The following is a 23,227-nucleotide window of genomic DNA, read 5'->3' as shown; positions in this document are numbered from 1 at the left end:
TTGCTAACGGATGGCCAACATTGTAGTTCGGGCAGGCAGCGTTGCACGAGTTACGTGACGATTTGGAATGAATTGTGGTATAACAGCGAGGCGACTCAAAGACTTGGTAGTGATACATGTCGCGAGTTACAATGGATTGTGGATGACTGGGCTCAAGTGTCGGCATGCACTGTTAGAGCTTTCGCCAAAGCTGAAATCAAGTTCCCGGAATACACAACTCTGACTGACAGTGGAGCCTAGCATGTTAAACTGCCAACTCTATACCAGTGTACCTTTGACCTCAATAAAGCATTATCAAACTTAGTTTTACTCGTGCTGTCTTTAAAAAACAACACGCTAGTGCCAAGCCTAACATACACTAGCAGCTAGCATAACATACGCTAGCGGCTAGCATAACATATGCTAGCCTGGTGTCATGCTAGCGCCTTATCGGACGGGGCGTCCAATGTATAGACACAAAACAAAATATCCCCACAGATGAGAATGCGCCCTATCGTGCGTTTTATAGGTGTGAAAATACGGTATGCATATGCATGTGTGTGTATATATATATATATATATATATATATATGTATGTGTGTATATATATATGTGTATGTGTGTATATATACGTATATATGTATGTGTATATATACATATGTATATGTATGTATATATCCCCATCTTTTTTATTCTATTCCAGTCTACTAAAAATTTAGTGACCGAGCAGAATTTCTGATCTTAGGATCGGAATGGGACATCTCTAGTTTTTATATACTATTGTTCATTTGACAGAAAACCTTATGGTTTTCCCGTTTATTTTTACGGTACAATTTTGCCAATCACAGCTGCAGAATTTAAGTCTTTTAAAAGAAAAAAAATGTTTTTACTTTTTGGGGTGGATTGTTTTTACAGTGCAGGTTGTTGATACAGAGCAAAATTTAAAGCAGAGAATAGGATGCCATCCACTGCAAGTCTTGTACGTCACTATTTATTGGGTGAATGCGGTTTTCTGTTTGGTCAGTAGACTTTGGGCCATCCTCATCCTTGCAAACTGTCATATCCTGTATAATGTACATACAACTGTATATAGTCTTTTTGTCTCTTGTACTGGAACTTTTTAATGCCTACTTTTTCTTCTCTATTAATCTTGCCCATCTTTCATCGGTGGGCTGGTGTTGCCTTCATTTAGCAATCTGGGTGTTTTTTTGTTGTTGTTTCACACAAAGTGCACTGTAATCGAGAAAAAAATATTTCATTGCATATTTTAAAATTTTCCAGTTTTACTGTTTGATGGCATATATCAGGCAATAGTGTTGTTTTCAGGGTTTTTGCATGTATAAGTCCCTACATCTGATATTTTTACTTTTTGTTTGTTTTATATAATGGTTGAAATTGTGATAAAGGGTCTAATCACTATCTGAGGTCATGTACTGAAATTAAACAATCAGGTTTCAAGTTATTTTAGCATCTTTGGCAGATATTGCCATGTATTGTAATTATCGTACAGTAATTGTTTTCCCCTTTTTGTGCATTACTTAATACTGTATCGTATAAATGTCCCAGGCTAATTTTTTACAAAATAAAATAACCACTTAATAGATAAATAAAAGCTCATCCTACTGCTGCGACCACTGCTGGTTGCCAGCTATTTGCAGTTCAACAAAGTTTGTCCATTTTGGACACCTACCAGCTAGCTACCAATTATACTTTGCATTATACTGTTTCTAATCCTGCGATTTACTTAATTTCAATTTGCGTGTTTGGTTGATAAGAATTAGTGTCATAGTTTAACCTGTGCTTGCGTGATGAGAAAGTGGTGCAATTTTTTTTTGCATATATGTATGTATATATATACATATATATGTGTGTATATATATATATATATATATATATATATATATATGTATATATATGTATGTATATATGTGTGTATATATGTGTGTGTATACATGTATACATATATATGTATATATATGTGTGTGTATATATATATATATATATATATATATATATATATATATATATATATATATATATATGTTCACCTCAGCGTTTGCGGCACATATCATTTTTGTGTGTGCGTGTTTTTTTCAATTCCTAACAAATAGCAAGCTATTGGGAAATTCTCTGCAGCACTGTTTATCATAAACATGTAAAATTGGTGTGACTGAAAATTCCAGAATTTAATTTAGCATTCTTTACTTTTAATTTGGAGTAGTGTGAAAGGGGGTAGGGGTCAGCTGGAAAGGTGCCCAACTTGTTTTTGTCTTTCTCAGCATTGATATTATTATGACTTATTATTATTATTGCTGCTACTGTCCTGTGGCTGTAATAAAATAAAAAGATCTTTAACATGATGTGAAATAATTTTAAACTAAAATAAATTGTCTGTGAATATTTTTGAGTTGTTGGTGTCGGTATTTTGTTGCATCCAAACGCAACACTCTCCAAAGATACCTCAAATAATAAAACTACACCATCAATACTTTTCAGTATCTATATAGTAATTCCAATATTTAGAAAGGATGAGTGTTTTTGTTTCCTTTATTAAAATAATCCTCATGGATCCACACCTGCTGGGTTATTTTTTGCTAAATAAGCAGCACAGCTATTCGTACTGCCTTTAAATGTATCATTCTGCATCTTCATGATTCTGTCATTTCTAAATGACAATATTATAGTGCTGCTTGACACACCATCAAGACAGCAAATATTATGATGCCCTGTCAAGATTCATTAATTAAAAAGCAAGAAATGGTGACAGAAAACAGACATTAAATCGTTAGACCAACACTGAAAGTGTCAACGATGTCAGGATGGCTGTGAATCAGGGGCCTGCATTCAGATGGCAGTCTCTATGGAAATCAGAACACGAAAGCAACCACAGCTTTGTATTTTGTTGTCTGTGAGTAACTGTCAATTTCTTGCTACTAATAGTTGCACTAATATAGCGACCGCTGACTCGTCAAAGCTAAGCTAACACCAATATTGTAATATACTTTAAAATATATATATATTTATCTATGGTAGGCTTCTGCACCTACTTGAACCTCCTGATAATCAATTTGAAGGATAAATGAGTCAACTTTTCCCCCCTTTTAATATCAAATTCTCGCATACTCAATTGGATGTAAAATAGACACTGCTTAACGTATTTTCTCGCATATAAGCCTCACTCTTAAAATTGTTGAATTTTACAATTTTCACCTCAATATTCATGGTTTTAATAGGGAGTACAAATGTGTTAATCAAAAGCACATTATTAGGGTCAATACCATAAGGAAGTTAGTAATTCATCCAGTAATGGTTGTTTTCTTATTGCAAAAAGGAAAATAACCAACAAAATGTTAATTTGCTGAAATCTACTGGTGAAAAAGAGTATAGCATGTGCATATAAGCCTACCCTTGATTCAGTCATCATTTTTTTGTTACAAATACGGCTTATATGCGAGAAAATACAGTAAATTATTGCCATTTGGCAAACTGCAAACTTTCAATCCAAGTGGGAGGGTGCACTGAATGAACAAATGGTGGTGCTCAGTTGACAAGACATGGAGCTTTTTAATGTGATCCACCAGGTTTTGCTGTTTGCAGTCAGCAATCGGTTGTGCAAACATAAGCAGTGCCTTGTGAAAATCACCAAATGTGGATGGTAAGAAATTTGAAGTTGCATGTGACATCACTGACCATTTCCGTGACCAATGAGCAGCGCTATCTGCTGGATATCGGAGGTTCTCCAATGCTGCTGTGAATTGTTTTTGTCTTATCTATACATAGTATTTCTGAGAATGTGTGTGTGTGTGTGTGTGTGTGTGTGTGTGTGTGTGTGTGTTAGTGTGTCCGTTAACATCGGACAAAATGGAGACAACATCGTACATCCGATTTGAATGTGGTTTTGAACCAAAAAAATTGCAAATGTACGGCTCCAGGATGTTACCGTGCTCGCTTTTTTAATTTGGGCCCCAATTTTTCAAAAAAAACACTTTTTCGAACTGGGAGTTGCATCTTTAAGGTCAAAAGGTGCAACTTTCAGTACATGCGACACTTTTAGACAAAAATGAATATGTTTATTTAAAGTAGAGGCACTATGGGAAACTGCCGCCGCGGCTGCTTCGAAAGTGGAGAGGCTTTGTCGCCCTAGCAGGTGCTATTGGCGAAGCCGGGCCTCTCTGCTTGTATAATATTATAAGTCGTATTTATTTTATTTTTTTAACGTGAATGTACTGTGAAACAATCATCAGAACCACCTTTTTCCCACGTGATTATTAAAAATTCCCACTCCTCCTCAGAGTTCTCATCAAATTTGCTGAACCGGGTCGCGGGGGGTGCTTGAGCCTATCCCAGCTGACTCCGGGACAGGAGCAGGGGACACCCTGAATCGGTGGCCAGCTGACAGCCGGGCACACTCACACTCATACCTAGGGGCAATTTATAGTGTCCAATCAGCCTACCAGGCATGTTTTTGGAATGTGGGAGGAAACCGGAGTACGTGGAGGAAACCCACGCAGGCCCGGGGAGCACATGCAAACTCCACACAGATGGACATGACCTGGATTTAAATCCAGAGCTGTGAGGCCGACGCGCTAACCACTCGCGTCACCGGGCCGCCCCCTCCTCAGAGTTTCCAAATAAAACTGATCCAGCTGTGTGCACTGATGCGGTTTGAGTCATCCATTCTCTGAGCAGCCGCTAAGGAGCAAAAGTCGCGGAAATGTCCACCCGTAGTTTAGTCTCTGTTACTTTCCGTCTATGTTTGTTGTGGGCGGCTTTCGGAATTTTGTCGAGCCGCGCAATGATCATTCCGGAGGACCGGGACCCGAAGTTCTACAGTTTGAACGACATGTTCCGTGAAGTGGAGGAGTTGATGGAAGACACCCAACATATACTGGATGATGCAGTCGACCAGGTAAAATCCTCATGGAAACACCAGTACGCTTGGTGATTTTGTCAAAGGCAAACAGAAAAGGACAAGCTGGAGAGTCCTACACGTTGTTAATCTACTGCAAATCATAATTTCAGGAATTACAGGAAAATATGTATGTATATATGTGTATATGTATATATATGTATATATATGTGTATGTGTATATATATGTGTATATATGTATATATATATATGTATATATAAATGTATATATATATATTAGTGTACTTACTCCTGTGTGTACTTTTTAAGTATATTCTCACACTTAGATAACAACGGAGAGTGCGAGGTCACTGGAAAATCAGCGTCAGGGGATAACCATTCAACTTGACAAGGTACTGCTCAAATGCATATGTATGGCAGCCAGGAAGAGGCTTTATTTTTATTTTTTTATTTTTTTAAATTACACACCCATTTTCATTTTATTTAGTTTTTTTTCTCCAATTAAAGGAAAATAATGGCACAATGAGGGAGGAAAAAACATCTTTTAGCCGGGTGGAGATCTCAGGCGAGTGGAACAGTGTCTATCATGTGAGTTTTTCACTACTCTGTCCTCTTTCTAAAGTAATAAAAGCTGTTGCTCCTGAATAAGTCTTAAAGAATCCCATTCCTGGTTCCTAATGTCACTGATTTGTGCCAAGAAACCGTTTGAGCAAATACTGACATTTTCTTTTTGATAACGACCATTTTATTTCAAAATACAATTCCAAAGAATCCTTATTTGCACTGTGATCAGACTGTCTACATTGTGGGGACTTATTTTTACAGTGCACACAGTTACACAATGCTGCAGTCTATATCTCATTTTTTATTATTTGTCAACAAGCACCAACTATGGTTGAGGCAAGGATTCTCTGTTTGTTATTAAACAGATTGAAATCCCTCAGGTGGAAATTTAACTGCCCACTCTGCTGTACTGTACAGTGTATCTTAATGTAGATAACACTCATGCAGACATTTCAGCAAAAATGCCAAAATGGTGTGAGCCTTGAGCTTTAGGGATTAACCAATTTTACTGCTGTAATGATAGTTCTTTAATAATTAGAGATTGATGCAACACAAAAAGTTGAGCCAATTGGTTGAACAGTGTAGTGTTCTTTTACAACGACCATTTGTATAACAGTCTTTATCTCATTCTATAAATCAAACATGACGATTGTGCAAAGCCTTAACATTTTTCCCACTTTCCAATGCAATTTTAATGTAAGTTTTCCCTTTGGGGAATATTTGCTAGACTAGACGGATACAGTAAGTGCATCTGGGTATGTCACTAACAGCAGCAGTATTTTCTGGATCATATTAGGGTAATTACTGGGTTGTCTGGACCTTACTTATAGTTTCCAGGGAGTTTTTACTACTTTAAGACGTCATGCTTTGGAGAGAAAAAAACGGAAAGAAAAGCAGAGTAGGAACAGTGCTTGGGAGGATCTTCTTAAACAATATGAATACTGTATAGATATTTGTGGGGCTACAATCTGTTTTATTATTATCATAACGACAGTTCAAGCTACACACAAGATAGGCAAATGTAGAAAACTTGGTAAACAAACCAATCAACACAATATTAAGAGGCTAAGCCAGGGGTCTCGAACTCAATTTACCTGGGGGCCGCTAGAGGCCGAGTCTGGGTGAGACTGGGCCGCATCAGGATTTCCACAAGAAAAGCACTGATAAAACTTTCCAACGTTATCAAATATCTTTATTTTTTAACAAAAAATAATGAATTAAATAAATTAACTTAAAGATGAATAAAAAATAAATCAATCAGTAATATAAAACCAAATAATACTAATGAGCATACAGTAGATATACACTGGCTGGCTAAGTAGAGAAAATGAATTATTTTTATTCCGTTTCAAATGTCTGTATTAACAGCTCTTTAACCTTTAACTTTCTGAACTTGAATGGAACATTGAACATGAAATATTCTGAACACGGCTTCTTTTGCCTACTCCTTGCTGCTAGAGACCTGGCAGCGCTTCTTCTCACATAGTCACATTTGGCTTGAGGGAGGAAGCAGTGGAGACCCTCAGTAGAGCTTGAAGATGCTCATCAGTAAGTCTGGACCTGTACTTGGACTTATTGAAGTTCAAGGTGGAGAAGAGCTTCTCACACAAGTATGTGCTCCCAAAAAGGCACATGGTCCGCTTGAACCTTCGGGAAAGTTCAGGGAAGCTGGGGGTCAACTCTCTCAAAAATTGCCCAAGCTTGTCTGCTTCTCCACTCACCTCCCTGAACTTGGCTTTGAGTGCAGAGTTGCACTGCAGGTCAATGAGCTCCATTTGAAGCTCAGGAGGGGCATCTTGCACATCAAAGGAGAAGGGGTCCGCAAAAATTTGAAATGTGGCTTTGTGTGTCTTGAAGTCTGCAAATCTGTGATCAAATTCCTCCTGTAGCTTCGAAATGGCCTCAACATACTTCTCACCACTGAATGGTGTGCCTGCATCCACGAGAGCCTTGCATGCTGGGAAATGGCAAAGGTTTGTCTGAGAGAGCTGGGCTTTCCATAACACAAGTTTAGTGCAGAATGCTCTCACGTTGTCATAGGCAGCACTGACAAGTTGCCCCTGGCCTTGTAGCTTCTTGTTCAGTACATTAAGCTCATGTGTGATATCAACAAGAAAAGCCAAGTCCATGAGCCATTTGGGATCACTTAGCACAGGATCAATCAACTCACAAAAGGCGTAGCTAGCTTTGACTGCTGCATTACTGTCTTTGGTAGCCTTCTTGAAGAGATCCTGTTGCCTCAGAAGACGTGTTTTAAGACTGGCAACCTGGTTGGCTCTCTCATCTCCCTGGTATTTTTCGTACTCCTCAGCATGTCTCATAGTACAATTACGTTTCAAATTGTATTCCTTGTGCACCGCAACTTTTTCAGTGTAAATGAGACACGTCGGGGTGCCCCTGTGTTCAACAAAGAAATATTGCACTCCCCACTTTTCTTGAAACTGTCTGTGCTCATCACCGACCTTTCTCTTCACGGCAGGCTTTGAAAGAGACATCTCTGGGGCTCTGTAATATGTTTTTCCACTTGGAATGAGTCTCGGGTTGATCTTTCACATTCAGTCGCGCGGGTTTGTGGCGCATGTGCACTTTCGCTCTCCGTTTCAATCGCGGAGATGGCTACAGACACTGACACAGGCTGGATCACGGATCATAGCGCCTCATTCAGTTCTATGCTGAGAGCAGCGGAGGAGTGTGCGCGCCGAGCGGAGTGATCGGCCTCACGGCTTCTCCTCCGCCCAGCTGATTGGAGGAATGAATGAGTGAGTGAGCGAGGCACTGGACAGCCCGGCCGATGTCCCGCCCCCCAGAGCCGTATACCTCACCGTGATTGGTTCATTCAGCTCCGAACCAAAGTTCCCTCTAATTTTTTGTTGGTCTGAGCAGAAAGACAACCTCCCTGAGCGCACTGAGTACCAGTGTGAGCGACATCATCGGTACTCGGATGATTCGCCTAAAGACGTTTCGCCGACGGACGTTTGACAGACGAGCAGGTCGCCGAATGGACGTTCCACCGAACATTCATTCGGCCGAACGGAGGTTTCGCCGAAACGGGATTCGAACGCTCGCCCCGCCGGATCGTGTGTGTACAAGTTTTTCAACCTCGGCCCGCGGGCCATATACGGCCCGTTAGGATTTTTAATCCGGCCCGCCGCCGGTGTTGTCCAAATTATAGTAAAAATCAATGTTCGTCTACCTTCAATGGCAGTCCGGGAATAAGCACTCTTGGGCAGGCAGATGTAGCAGAACCGAGCCGTAAAATGACAGCAATCGGGTCAAATCCATCCTAAAACAGCATTTAATGATTAAATACAAATACTGGATGATATCGCGATGGAGGCAAAAAAACGTCTATAGACGTCCATTCGCCAAACGGCTCAAAATGCTCTCAAATTCGGTCAAATCCAGCTGAAAACAGCGTTTAATGATTAAATACAAATACTAGTATTTGTATTTAATCATTAAACTAACAAATACTAGTACGACCTGTCCGTCTGTCAAACGTCCGTCGGCGAAACGTCTTTAGGCGAATCATCCGGTCACGACATCATCATTGCTCGCTATCGGCACACCAGTATCACACCTGCCACAAGCAGGTGCATGTCAATGTTCCCTCTAATTTTTCATGTAAAACATGCTGTAAAACAAGAAAAACATGAGTGGACAGAGCTACTGCCACTGGCTGCCACTTAAACGGCGCCATCATGGGGAAAGGGGTAAAAAAAAAAAAAAAAAAAAAATTAAAAAAAAAAAAAATTAAAAAAAAAAAAAAATCGATCTTTCATATTAAGACGGGGGCCGCAAATTATCGTCCCGCGGGCCGCAGTTGGCCCGCGGGCCGCAAGTTTGAGACCCCTGGGCTAAGCTAAGATAATCATGTACTGTGGTACCTCGAGATACGAGCTTAATCCGTTCCGGGACCGAGCTCGTATGACAAGATTCTCGTAACTCGAGCGGAAGTTTCCCATTGAAATGAATGGGAAACAAATTAATTTGTTCCAACTCTCTGAAAAAAACACCAAAAACAGGATATTGGATTGGAAAAAAAGTTTTATTTCTTATAATTCGCCATATATTGACAAAGTAATAAATAACGAGTGGTTGAATAGTAATAAAATGTGTTTAATAGAAGTAAAATTAGACGCATTTCGCGGAGGGGAAGGGGACGACACACACGGAGGCGGAGGGGGGGGGCTGTTCGGGGCTGACTTTATCCACGGCACTCGTAAACGAACAAACACATTTAAATTAACTTGGATTAATATATACAGACACTCAACGTTTCATGTAACTTCACACAAAACTGAATTCTAATTTAGTTTGAATCTTTTTTACCTTTGTAACGGGTTGGCCCCACCCCGACGTTCCGCCGTAGCCTTCAAAACGAACGCATCAAGAGTTGTTTGGAACTTGCCGCTTCCCCGTGTCTGATTACCGAGTGTACATATATTCCAGATCTTTTCTTTGCAAAACTCTGCCGATCCATTGTTGTTTACCTAGTATGTAAATGTAGACCAAAGTGGGGGGAAAAAACGGGTATGGAAATGCAAAGTCCGCCCAATGCTCGTAGAAAGATTTTATACACGAAAGAGATGCAAAAAAAAAAAATGCCATGGCCACCTGGCTTGGTCGCATCACGAAATTTTGACCGCATCACGGGTGAATTATTCGATCGAAATTTACCTCGTAAGACGAGCATTTTGTATGACGAGCGGTCGTATGACGAGGTACCACTGTACTTTGAGTTTTGTATATGGTGGGTGAGAGCTCTAACTGTAAGCAGGCAAATTATACATTAGGTTAATTCCTCTATACACTGACTATAATCAAGACCAGCCTGCAAAACTGATTTGTTTTCCCAAGAAATATATATATATATATATATATATATATATATATATATATATATATATATATATATATATATATATATATATATATATATATATATATATATATATATATATATATATTTCTTGGGAAAAAAATCCCTCATATCAGCAATCACGTGAATCACATAGCTCTAAAGAGTCCTGCTATTGTTGGGCTTGACATCTTGTTTTCAGGAGAGTTCAGCAACAGCAGACTGTTGTTAGTCAAAGTTATAAAAAATTAAAAAACAATGCCAATAGTAAATCAAGTTTTAAATAAAGGGAAACAAAAAAACCCCGAAATGTTCATGTACTGGTGTCGCAAGATAGCCAAATGTGCTTCATTTACTGTAAATAGACAGTTGGATAATAGTGCTGAACATTGTTAGATAATAAAGTCCACATTATGTCTTTCATGGTTTGTAACAACATCAGATGCGACAGACTGTTGAATTACAGTACAGTTTCATATAGAGTTGTCAGAAGGCAGCCCCAATAAGAGTGTCAGAATCTTTTATAATCACAGAAAAAAAACTATTTTAATACTGATGGAATCTGAACTGAGTTCTGCAGTTCAAGAATCTTATTCGCACTCTCATCTTCTGGACATTGACAAAGGCAAGAATTAGAGGATGGAGCGCAACAAATCTTAGATTTACAATACAGTGGTACCTCGACATACGAGCTTAATCCGTTCCGGGACTGAGCTCGTATGACAAGATTCTCGTAACTCGAGGTAAAGTTTCCCATTGAAATGAATGGGAAACAAATTAATTCGTTCCAACTCTCTGAAAAAAACACCAAAAACAGGATATTGGATTGAAAAAAATGTTTTATTTCTTATAATTCGCCATATATTGACAAAGTAATAAATAACGAGTGGTTTAATAGAAATAAAGTGTTTAATCTAACTAAAATTGGGCGGATTTCGCCGAGGGGAGAGGGGCTTCGTTTTTTTTTTTCTTCCACACAACGCACTCGTAAACAGAACAAACACTCCACCCTCACGTTCGCTATCGATGGGCTGTTTGCTGTCGTACTATTCCCTTCAAAATATTCCGAAAATGATGCACACAAATGTCCTCACAATCGGAGAACGCACGACCACTTGCCAACGAGCAGCAGTCTTATCAGCGATCGCACCGCTGCTCATGGGAGCTTCGGGGGCGCTGGCTAGCGGCTCATTTTAGCTTGTAGCATCTGTGTTCGCATCCCCTCGAACGGCGACTATGATAGAGTTGCTACCGGGGATGCTGTTGCGAGCCAGTGCCCCCGATGTTCTTATGAGCAGCCAACGAGCAGAGTCTTTTATCAGCGATCGCCCCGCTGCTCATGGGAGCTTCAGGGGCGCTGGCTAGCGGCTCCTTTTAGCTTGTAGCATCTGTGTTCGCATCCCCTCGAACGGCGCCTATGATAGAGTTGCTACCGGGATGCTGTTGCGAGCACGAGTATACTTCATTACCCAGAAAGCCCTCTTTTCCCCGCGCATGGGCGTTGTGCGTTTCCTGGTCTGAATAGCTCATCCGGTGCTCGTAAATATTGTTATACGTACACGAAAGATATGCAAAAAAAAATGCCATGGCCACCTGGCTTGGTCGCATAACGAAATTTTGACCGCATCACGGGCGAATTATTCGATCGAAATTTCCCCCGTAATACGAGCATTTTGTATGATGAGCGGTCGTATGACGAGGTACCACTGTATGTACCAAAAAGCTGCATGGACAAAGTCAACCTAGTAGAGAAAGATGCAAACTTACTAATTTCTTTGCGCTTCAATGATTATACATTTATATCACACCAAAGCAGTGCATGGTGGACGAGGACTGCGGAGAACTGAACTATTGTCTGTATGGCACTGACAGCTCCAAGTGTCTCCCCTGCATACCAGCTGATATGGTGAGAACTCATTCTTCTTTCTACACAGGAATGCACACACACACTAATGTGGGTACTGTGATCCTTCTTCACTTTGCGTCTTCAACTTTTGTGGCTTCACTACATTGCAGATTTTTTTTCTCACAGTTTTGGTGTTGTATAATATTATAAGGTACACTGGGTAATAGTGCTGCACATTGTTAGATAATAAACTATATATGTATGTACGCACGCACGCACACACACACACACACACACATACATACACGTACACACACGTACACACATACACACATATACACACATACACACATACACACACATACACACACATACACACACATACACACACACACATACACACACATACACATACACATACACACATATATATACACACACATAGTGGTTGTTGTGAGACAGCCAATCGAATTAAATTGAATTCAATGCTTTTATTGTCATTATATGAGATAGAAAGAGAGCGATGAAAGGCAAGCCCAGTAGAGGGTAGCGATGTTCTAAAGTGAGAATCAATGCATCCGCGACAATATTTTCAAAATAAAATAACGGATAAGGAAATGCATTTACTTTTGAGGGGATTTCATAACTTGGATCTTTTTCGTGTCTCGAGTCACTCATTTGCATAAAAAAAATCGTAACCTGAAAATGTTGTGCCTAGAGGCATTTGTAATCAGCGGTATGACTGTATACCGCTTTATCCTCACTCGGGCCGTGGGAGGTGCTGGAGCCCATCCCAGCTGACTTTGGGGGACGTGGCGGGGGACGCCCAGAATCGGTGGCTAGTCGATCACAGGGCGCGACGAGACGGACAACTATTCACACTCATACCTAGGGGCAATTTAGAGTGTCCAATCAGCCTATCATGCATATTTTTGGAATGTGTTAGGAAACCAGAGTACCCAGAGAAAACCCACCCAGGTGTGGGTGTATGTGTACGTGTACGTATACATGTACACAGTATTATGGGATCAAGCCAGCCCTGAAAAATGTAACATCCAATTGGAGTGTTTCTTGGTATCATGATTTGAGAGCCGGGAGTGAACTGGATTGAAGTGGCAATATATTGCATATCTACATGCACCTCCCACCCCCTGCATGAGTCTGTGGAGTCCCTCCGAAGCTCCTTTGGCAATAGACTGCGGCACCGTCATTGCAGGAAGGAGCGCTTCCGCAGATCCTTCCTCCCATCAGCTGTCAGGCTCTTTAACAAAAAAAATGGCGTGTGTTGAGACCTACCGTATGCATGCATGTATATTTATGTGTATGTATGTATGTATATATGTGCTAAGCAACACGGTTATTTATTTATATATTTATTCATGTATTTATTTATTAACTTACTTTTACCTATCTATTTATGTCTAAAATGCCTTTCCTATTCCTGCATCCTCACCCTCTTGCTACTGTGACAACAAAATTTCCCGAATAAGGGATGAATAAAGTTATCCAATCCAATATGGCTGTTTTGTGGTTTGAGTTCGTATCGTGTAAAATCCTTCCATTACAGTTTTCATCTCTAAATTTCTTTACTTATACATAGCCCTGCACAAAGAATGAAGAGTGTTGCTCAAGTCAGATGTGTGTTTGGGGCCAGTGTACAGTGAATGCCACTGAGGGAACAGAAGGAACAATCTGTCAGAATCAGAATGACTGCAAACTGGACCTCTGCTGTGCCTTCCAACGAGGTAACCTCCTTGCTATCAAACCTATGTTAGAAACCGACTATAGATTCAACCCGTTACAGCCATATACTTTCTAGTATATATAATTTGTTTAAAGTCACCAGTGTGGTGGAGTTTCACCGGCCGAAGAACAAAGAATTTACACTGGCATTTATACCTGTGGGCAAATGAGGTTACATTCAGACTTTAGCTTGAAGCCACCCAAATCGAATCTTTTTGCTTTTGACTGACTTGAGTATGATTCTTTCACGATGGTCCAACAAGCAAAGTTCCAGTTTCAAGTCTAATCACTTTTGTCACTTTCTAAAGTGGTTTTAAATCAGATTTGAGTTAGATCGGCTGGAATTTGATTGTGGTCAGAACAGTCAAGTAACCCAAGAAATGGCAATTTTAAAGATTCTAATGTGGCACCTGGCTTGTCTGTCTCACTCAAAGCTGGCCTGCTTTGTCACCGGTTAGTGTTTGATGGTATTTCTCACAAAATGGTGACTATGGAACACGGCAGAACCTGGCTCCAATGCCAGGCAAAAATAAAAAATGTTAAAGCTAGATTTAAGATTTAAAATAACACATAAGACACACTGACATCGTCCAAAAAGCTGTAGATGATGAATGACATGTCGCTTAAATAAATAAATGACTGAATAAATAAATACATGAATAAATAAACAAACAAATAAATAGGCAAACAAACAAACAAGCAAATAAAACAAATACATAAATAAACTAATAAATAAATAAGTCAGTAAGTAAATCAGTCAGTAAGTAGTGTAAGTTAATACATAAATAAATGTGTGTTTGTATTCTTGGCGGATAAACTACTATGTTCATGCCCTCTTAAATGTTTTAAAATATAGTATGAGGTTATATACTCAGTACCTTAACCATCTGTTGTTGGTCCTATTCTTTCCAGAGCTTTTATTTCCTGTCTGCAACCCCAAACCAGCAAAGGGGGAGGCCTGCCTAAACCAACCAAATCTTTTAATGGACATGCTCGCCTGGGACCATGAGGGTCCTCGTGACTACTGTCCATGTGCAGGTAACCTGCAGTGCCAGACTCATGGGTAAGAGCAAGCAGTGGTGTAATTGCATGTTTAAGGACAATTGTTCCTAACCAGGGCATTGTGGCACACTTGTTTGACACGAGAGAGACCTCTACTTCTGGACTTTAATGACATCCTTGAGGCATGGACATAATAAATTTCCCCTTGTCGTGGTTGAGATTTTTTTTTAAAATTCTACCACGGATTTTCAAATAGATTGGGGTTCTGACTATTTGAAGGGCCATGAATTTGACCTGATTTAGGGGGTTTTCATTTTTGCTCAATAGCGAGATCGATTATCATTTGGAAGAATGATTTCATCATCTCCAAAAACGCTTTCAACTAATAAGCACATTGTCCAAAATGATAACATGAACTTGTGCATTTATTCAAGATGAACGACAGTAATCGCTCGAGTCACTTCCCCGGAAACATCTCCCTATATCATCATCTGGTCTTCTTCTTGCAATTATTCTCAAATCTTTTTGAGACAGACACCACCAAACAAAAATTCCACCATCATTACCTTGCTCAATGGAGATCAGCAATTCATCACTGAATAATTCAGACTTTTCATTCAGCTGTCCTTCATCCATTCCTGTTGAGCAAGGACATGCTGGGGATACTGTGTCTCCCAGCTGGCTTGGAAATGCTTTGGGATCCCCTCTGAAGCATTGGATGAAGTGGTTGGGGAGAGAAACGTCTGGGCTTCCCTGCGGAAGCTGCTGCACCCGCGACCCGACCTCGGAGAAGCGGAAGAAGATGATATGAGATGGGGTGGTTTTCAGCGATAGTCATGTTTTAATTGCATGGTGGATCAATAAAATGTTAAAATTTGTCTTCCAGCAGGCAGCTATTGAGATCAGCCTGTGGAAATTAAGAAAATGATGACAAAAACAGCACCTGTTATTCCCAGGTGGTCTCTCGTCCAAGTACTAACCAGGACTAACCCTGCTTAACTTCTGAGATTGGACGAGTTAAGGCATTTTCAGGGTAGTATGGCCACAAGCAAGAGGATTTGTGAAAAAAATACATATTTAAAAATGCTTTAGAGCCGACGGACAACATGTGGATTGTATATTTGGACCCGGTGGATGGGTCTTCTAATGACAGACCCATCAGTAAAGGAATTGAATTACTAATTGCAGCACGTGATCGTTCCTTCTACGTATAATCCAGATTATCAGAAGGCTAGCATCAATAAAATGCTGAAACATTTGGAGAAGTGGGCTCTAAGTCATTGTTATGAATGTGGGCGGAGAGCCCCAAAACAGGCACAAGGACAATTCTGGTCGCGGTGGTTTCGGTTTATTCAAAATGTACCAGAGCAGGGCAAAAGTATGAGGGAGGTAGCGTAGCGAGATCGGTGAACGTGGCATGGAGGGAGGTCGATATCCGAAAGGTCCGTAGAGGAATCCAAAAGGAAGGTACAAGGTGTGTGGTCGTGGTAGTAATCGTGGTTTTAGCGCAAAACAAGAGGTCGAAGATCAGACAAGACAAAGCAAGTAGGTACCATGAGAAGGTGGCTTAAATAGTTCCTTGACGAATGATGAGCCACTGCTGGCCTCGGTCGCTGTACCTGTGATTGGCTGACAGCCGCAACCACCCAACAGTCTGGCCTTGGGCCTATAGTCATGATTTAGGATGTCAAAGGAAGATAAACATCCATGAAATGTCGCAATAATTCCAGGTGGCCACCATCGGGAAGGGATGCCGCCAAGCTCAAGAAGGAGACACATTGGAGCTTTTTGACCAACGGGATAGTGTAGCCAGCTGATGGGTATCGGCTTGCGAGGAGACACTAGGCTCTGGTGGTCTCTGAGGCAAAAAGCCAGACATGGGTGGAGTTCGGGGAGGCCAGGGAGAACCACTTCCGGATGGAAATTTTGGTCCAACATCCCATGTCTCAGGAGAGGAAAGCAGTGCAACAGCAACGCTGTGGATAGCTGGGAGGATAAGGCGCTGCTGGGACACCATAAACAATTATCTGCACTCCTACCCGAGTTTCGCCCACATTATTGCAGGAGATTTTAATCAGGCAAATCTCAAAAGTCCAACAAGAGAGGATAAAACGCTGCATCATGTTTACTTTAACATCAAGTGTGCATACAGAGCCATACCACTCCCACATTTTGGACAGTCAGACCACCTGTCATTGTTCATACCCTCAGCATACACCCCTCTTAGCCGACAAACAAAGCCCAAAAGACGAACAATTATCACCTGGCCTGACGACGCCCTCCCCTGACTCCAAGACTCCTTTGAACAGACGGTACACGGTCGATTGGTCGCCGATCTTTTGGTCGCTAGTCTTTTGGTCGCCCGGAAGGTAAGTGATAATTACCATTTAAATCGTTGCTCAAATTCCCTAAATACAAACTGCGAATTACTACTTAGTCATACTTAATGCCCTAGTAATTATTAGGCTAAAAAAAGCTCCAAATTTCCTGGACTTTTATTGTTTTTTGTTGGAGAACTTGTTAAGACCCTGACTGACGTACCTTCCTAAGGGGACAACTCATGTACATAAAAACTCTTATACACTCACACGTCGGCTCAGTGAAACTGTTCATGGCCATTGTTGGCTTTTGTTGATGCATAGACCGTGTTGTTTTACCTTGTTTTGTCGCCGGTCTTTTGGTCGCCCATTGTCGCGGTCGGGGCGGCCAAAAGACCGCGACCAAAAGGCCGCGACCAAAAGAGCGCGACCAATCGACCGCACACAGAACAGGCACAGTGGGAGACTTTTCACCATGATGATCTGGAAACACTCACAGACACAGTACTGTCTTACATGAAGTACTGCATGACTATGGTCACTGCTGAGAAGACCATCCAGGTATATCCAAACCAAAAACCGTAGATGACCAGCCAGGAATGATCACTCCTCCAGGCCCAAGATGCGACAGGGCACTCTACAGCACACCATGTGCCAACCTGAGGAGCGGCATTAAGGCTGCCAAAGCACACTACAAGGGGAAGATAGAAGGGCAACTGGACAACCCCCGAATGATCTGGCAGAGCATACAGTCCCTCACCAACTACAAGGGCTGTGCTATGACTTCTGCGGACTCAGGTGTGGCACTGGCAGGAGTGGACTTTTTTGCCTGCTTTGAGTCCCAAACGCACCACTCAGTCACACTACCTCATCCTCCAATACATCTCACACCAACCTCTGAAACCACCCCACTCACTGTGGAGATAGTGGACGTAAGATGTGTGCTCTGTGCTGTCAACCCCATGAAGGCCACAGGAACGGGTGGAGTATCAGGGAAAGTGCTCAAGGCATGTGCTGACCAACTAGCACCAGTCTTCACTGACATTTTCCATTTGTCACGAGTACGAGCCACATCCTATCCAGCCTGAAATCATCCACCATTACCCCAGAACCCAAGAAGTCACCTACAAACATTTTGGACGACTTCTTGCCAGTGACATTCACACCAATCATCACAAAGTGCTTTGAAAATCTGAAACACATCAAAGCCTACCTACCCATCGGTTTGCATACCGGCCGAGTAGATCCACTAAAGATGCAATGAACACCGTCCTCCAGTGTGCACTGACCCACCTTGAGAAAACAGGGACCTATGTCAGAATGCTCTTCATCGAATACAGCTCAGCCTTTAACACAATGAAGCGGGAAATTCTTATCCCCAAGATGGCCAACCTGGGGCTCCCACCCTCCACATGCTCCTGGTTTAAGGACTTTCTGGTCAAAGACCTCAGCACCTGAAGCTGGGTCGCCACCTCTCATCCGCCCACATGCTTGGCACTGGCTAGCCACAAGTCTGTGTACTGAGTCCACTACTTTACTCGCTCTACACGCACGACTGCAGACCCACGCACCCTGAGAACATCATTGTGAAATTTGCGGATGTTCAGAGAGGGGAACAAGACGACCTATAGAGATGAGGTCCTTCGACTCAGAGAGTGGTGCACTCTTGACAATTTGGCAATGAACATTCCCAAAAGTAAGGAACTCATTCTGGACTTCCGACGGAATAAAGCCGCTCTTACCCCCCTGTATATCAATGGCAAGTGTGGAGCGAGTGGAGACTTTCAAATTCCTAGGGATCCACATATCTGCTGACCTCGGATAGGCAGCAATCACCACAGCACTCACCAAGAAGGCGCAACAGAGGCTCCATTTGCTGAGAGTACTCAGGAAGAAGCAACTCAACACCAACCTTCTGGCTACCTTCTACCGGTCAGCCATTGAGAGCCTGCTGACCTACACTGTAGCAGTGTGGCACTCAAGCTACACAGATGCAGAGAGGAAAAGACTGGAGAGGGTGATCAACACAGCTCCAAAGATCATTAGCTGCTCCCTATCTTCCCTGTGCACCATCTACAAGTCCCAGTCCCTAGAAAGGGCAAAGAGCATCAAAAAAGACAAAACAACACATCCCAGCTTCCACCTCTTCAATCTGCGGCCCTCTGGTAGGCACTACAGGACAATACCAGCCAAAACAAACAGACTCAGAGACAGTTTCTTCCCCAGAGCTGCCACCATACTCAATTTTGCACCAAGGACCTAATCTATACTTAATTAAGTACTGTCACTGCAATATAGGTAAAATATCATAACACTGTCAGATGCATATCAATAAGTAATGTCCTCATTAATTTACTTCAGTCTTAGCACTGCAAATTTCTAGGGTCCTGGGTTCAAATTCAGGTCGGTCCTACCTGAGTGGAGTTTGCATGTTCTCTCCGGCCTGCTTGAAATTTCTCCGGGTACTCTGGTTTCCTCCCACATTCCAAAAACATGCATGGGAGGCTGGATGGACACTCTAAATTGCCCCTATGTATCAGTTTGAGCCTGAAGGGTTATTTGTCACCTCGTGCTCTTCGAATGGCTAGCCACCAATTCAGGTTATCCTCCGCCTCGTGCCCGAAGTCAATTGAGATAGGCTCCAGCACCCCCGCGAGCCTTGTGAGGATAAAGCGGTTCAGAAAATGAATGGATGAACGAACTTTGATACTTGCACTAAAACACCATAGCTACCTCACATGTTGCTAACCACTTTAGTCACTTTTTTTTTACCTTCCTTCTTATTGTATCATTTTCATGATCTGGTTTTTAACCGTTGCTGTGAGATGGCTCGCCGTCTGTTTTGATTTGCGACTCCATGCGTGCTCATCTCACAGCAACGGTTAAAAACCAGATCATGAAAATGAACTCAGCTTGCCGTCATTCACGGAGGCTTGACCAAAGAATTACAGCCGCTGGACATCGGCATCAACCGGGCTTTCAAATCAAAGTTACGAGCGGACTGGGAGCAGTGGATGATCGCTGGCGAACACAGCTTCACGAAAAGTGGCAGGCAGCGCCGGGCTTCTTACGCTACGATTTGTCAATGGATCGTTGCCGCCTGGGTGAACGTGTCTGGTTGCACGGTTGTTCGAGCTTTTGCCAAAGCCGGCATAATTTCTAAGGAGCCACATGGAAATGACGGTGACTCTGGGAACGAGGAGGGGGGGCGGCTATTTGGAATGATCGTTTGGGTAATTGTTTAATTCTGACACAGAAGATGAGGAGTTTGAGGGATTTGAAGGTGATGACTTGAGTAAATTGTAAAATGTCTAAAAGTACAACCGAACTCAGTTTTGCTTCCGTTGCCTTTTTAAAACATGTTTTTAGCGTGTGGGTGTAGCGAGGAAGAACTATATTTCCCAGCAGTCACTGCGCACCGGAACCCGGAAATAAGCTGCTTCCGGTAGCCAGCGCTATCGCTAGCCGCTCGGCGCCCCCGCGAGCGCTCCCGCTCGGCGCCGCTTGGCGGCGCTCGGTGCTCACAAAGGGCGCTCTGCATTATAAGGCGCCCTGTCTATTGAAAATTTTTGACTTTTATGCGCGCCTTACAGGTTTGAAAATACGGTCAATCTTTTTTATGACTACCTATTTATTGTACTTGTATAATGACAAAAAAAGCATTCAATTCAATCTTCCAATACTAGATTGTATACTTTTTGCCCGTGGCTCTAATGTAAAATATGCCAAGAAAAACTGATTTAGAAATAGAGTGATTGAAGTACAGCAATATCTATTAAACCTATTCTCATATTCTTCTTGTGTCTTTTCAATTTCAGACGTGGATCCATTTGTGCACAGGAGCAACAAAGAAGCAGTAATTAAAATTCATAACCTCGCCTGAAACATTATTGAAACTGTGATTGAACAGTTTGAAGACAAAGAACAGCATGCCTGCTGCAATTTTGATAAATGAGCTTTATTTTGTATATATATTGTTTGTAATGAAATATGCCAAGACTGAAGAAAAATTGACAGGAAACAATTGTACAATATGGGGGCACACTTATGGTTTATTTGTATCAAGACAGCAAGAATTGCGGTTTAGTTTTTGAGGTGATTTTTCTTTCAATCTTTCAATGTCACTTGGATTAGCTCTTCTATTTTTTTCTGTGTGTGTGTGACATCAATAAATTGTAGACAAGTAAACATGATCAATATGTATAAATATATGATGGCTCTATATATGTACAGTGGTACCTCGAGATACGAGCTTAATGCGTTCTGGGACTGATCTCGTATGTCGATATTCTCGTAACTCAAACGAACGTTTGACATAGAAATGAACTAAAAACAAAATAATTCGTTCCAACCCTCTGAAAAAACACCCAAAACAGGATATTGGATTGGATAAACATTTTGATTTGTTCCAATTCGCCATCTATTAACAAAGTAACAAATAACTAGTGGTTTAATATTACTAAAATGTGTTTAATAGCACTAAAATTATACGGATTTCGCAGGGGGGAGAGAGAGACGGACAGAGAGAGGGGGGACTTTCTGCACGGCAACGCGCTCGTAACATAACAAACAAATTTAAATGAACTTGGATTACGATGCAGACACACTCAAAAATAAATTTAATCTAACCTTACACTAAAGTTAATTCTAATTTTGTTTTAAATTTTGATACCTTCTCCCGGCTTGGCTTTATTTGCCCCGCCTCCACCCTGACTGCACGGCAACAGTCTCGTAACATAACACAAACAAATTTAAATGAACTTGGTTTACGATGCAGACACACTCAAAAATAAGTTTAATCTAACCTTACACTAAACGTAATTCTAATTTTGTTTTCAATTTTGATACCTTTCTTCTCCCGGCTTGGCTCTATTTGTCCCGCCTCCACCCTTACTTTCACATGCAACCTATTGATTGTTTGCTTTTGCATTCCCTTCAAAATATTCCCAAAATGATGCATACAAATGTCCTCACAATAGGTTAACGCACGACAACTTGCCAACGAGAAGTAGTATATACGCCATTCGCACTGACTAACGGGGAAAAAAATACTGAAAAAATGCAACGCTCCACCCAGTGCTCGCAGAGACATTACACGAGGGAGTTGCGACCAGAGAGACATTACACGAGGGAGTTGCGGGGAGAGAGACAGTGCCCATGATGTTTTTATGAGCAGCCACTCGCGTCCGCTGTCTGCTCGTATATCAAAATTTGTCCCTCGTATGTCAAGATAAAAATTTGCTCAAAATTTCACTCGTATCTCAAATTGCTCGTATGTTGGGGCACTCATATGTCGATGTACCACTATTTAGATTTTTATATATATTTATATATATTTATATATATATATATATACCGTAATTACTCGAATATAACGCGCACTCGAAAATAACACGCAGGTAATTTTGGGCCAAAAAAATCTGGAAAAACGCAGTACTCGAATATAGTGCGCACCTAAAATTTACCGCTGACGAAAATCAGAAATCTTACCTTTTTTTCTTCGTTTCACGATTGTTTTGTTCAAACAAATTTATTCATTAGAATCCTTCAAATGAAGAGTTCCTCTCTCTCTTTGTCTGTCCTCTCATACATCTCTTCGTTGAGAATCCTATCAACGTCCACGCTTCCTTCATCCACTTCCTCTTCCTCCCACAACACATCATCCGATTGGCTTTACGAGATGACGTAAAATCTGTGCGTCAAAGTGAGTTTGACAATGCTTTTTTCGATCGAAAATTTGTAATTTATTTTAGTTATTGATTATAACACTGAACTGAGAGAGGGTGAACTGAGACGGGTACGAGGCTAGAGGGGGGCAGTGGTGGTCTCGGCTTTACGAGATGACGTAAAATCCGTGCGTCGGCTTCACGAGATGACGTAAAATCCGTGCGTCGGCTCTACGAGATGACGTAAAATCCGTGCGTCAAAGTGAGTTTGACAATGCTTTTTTCGATCGAAAATTTGTAATTTATTTTATTCAATTCAATTTCAATTCAATTTATTTGGCAAGAAAAAGCACCAGGCTAAGGGCCATGTAACAAGAC

At 41.4% G+C, this 23,227-nt stretch overlaps 1 protein-coding gene and 1 long non-coding RNA gene across 6 annotated transcripts in view; one reads left to right on the top strand and one right to left on the bottom strand.

Moving 5' to 3' along the window:
• The window catches only part of LOC144071040 (uncharacterized), a 47,258-nt gene that overhangs the window by 12,408 nt on the left and 11,623 nt on the right, over positions 1-23,227 (bottom strand). The window contains exon 2 of one of the 4 annotated variants that reach the window (XR_013299525.1): positions 15,432-15,648. The exons of 2 other annotated variants lie outside the window; for them this stretch is intronic. This is a non-coding gene — a long non-coding RNA (uncharacterized LOC144071040). Of the gene's footprint in view, positions 1-12,041; positions 12,184-15,431; positions 15,649-23,227 lie in introns of those variants that run through there. One more of the 4 variants, XR_013299528.1, reaches the window with a different exon arrangement.
• On the top strand, positions 4,660-21,376 carry dkk3b (dickkopf WNT signaling pathway inhibitor 3b). Of its 2 annotated transcripts, none has more exons than XM_077595736.1 (7): positions 4,660-4,888; positions 5,176-5,241; positions 5,357-5,437; positions 12,091-12,180; positions 13,721-13,865; positions 14,776-14,926; positions 21,002-21,376. In XM_077595736.1, the coding sequence occupies exons 1-7, from the start codon at positions 4,694-4,696 to the stop codon at positions 21,045-21,047; spliced, it is 774 nt and encodes a 257-aa protein (XP_077451862.1). In that variant the 5' UTR covers positions 4,660-4,693; the 3' UTR covers positions 21,048-21,376. The 2 variants fall into 2 exon arrangements, with proteins under 2 accessions (XP_077451862.1, XP_077451861.1); XM_077595735.1 differs by having other exon boundaries at positions 12,088-12,180.

The sequence above is a fragment of the Stigmatopora argus genome, chromosome 3, assembly GCF_051989625.1.
Source record: "Stigmatopora argus isolate UIUO_Sarg chromosome 3, RoL_Sarg_1.0, whole genome shotgun sequence".
NCBI classification, from domain to species: Eukaryota; Metazoa; Chordata; class Actinopteri; order Syngnathiformes; family Syngnathidae; genus Stigmatopora; species Stigmatopora argus.
This window is presented reverse-complemented; position numbering and strand designations above follow the sequence as displayed.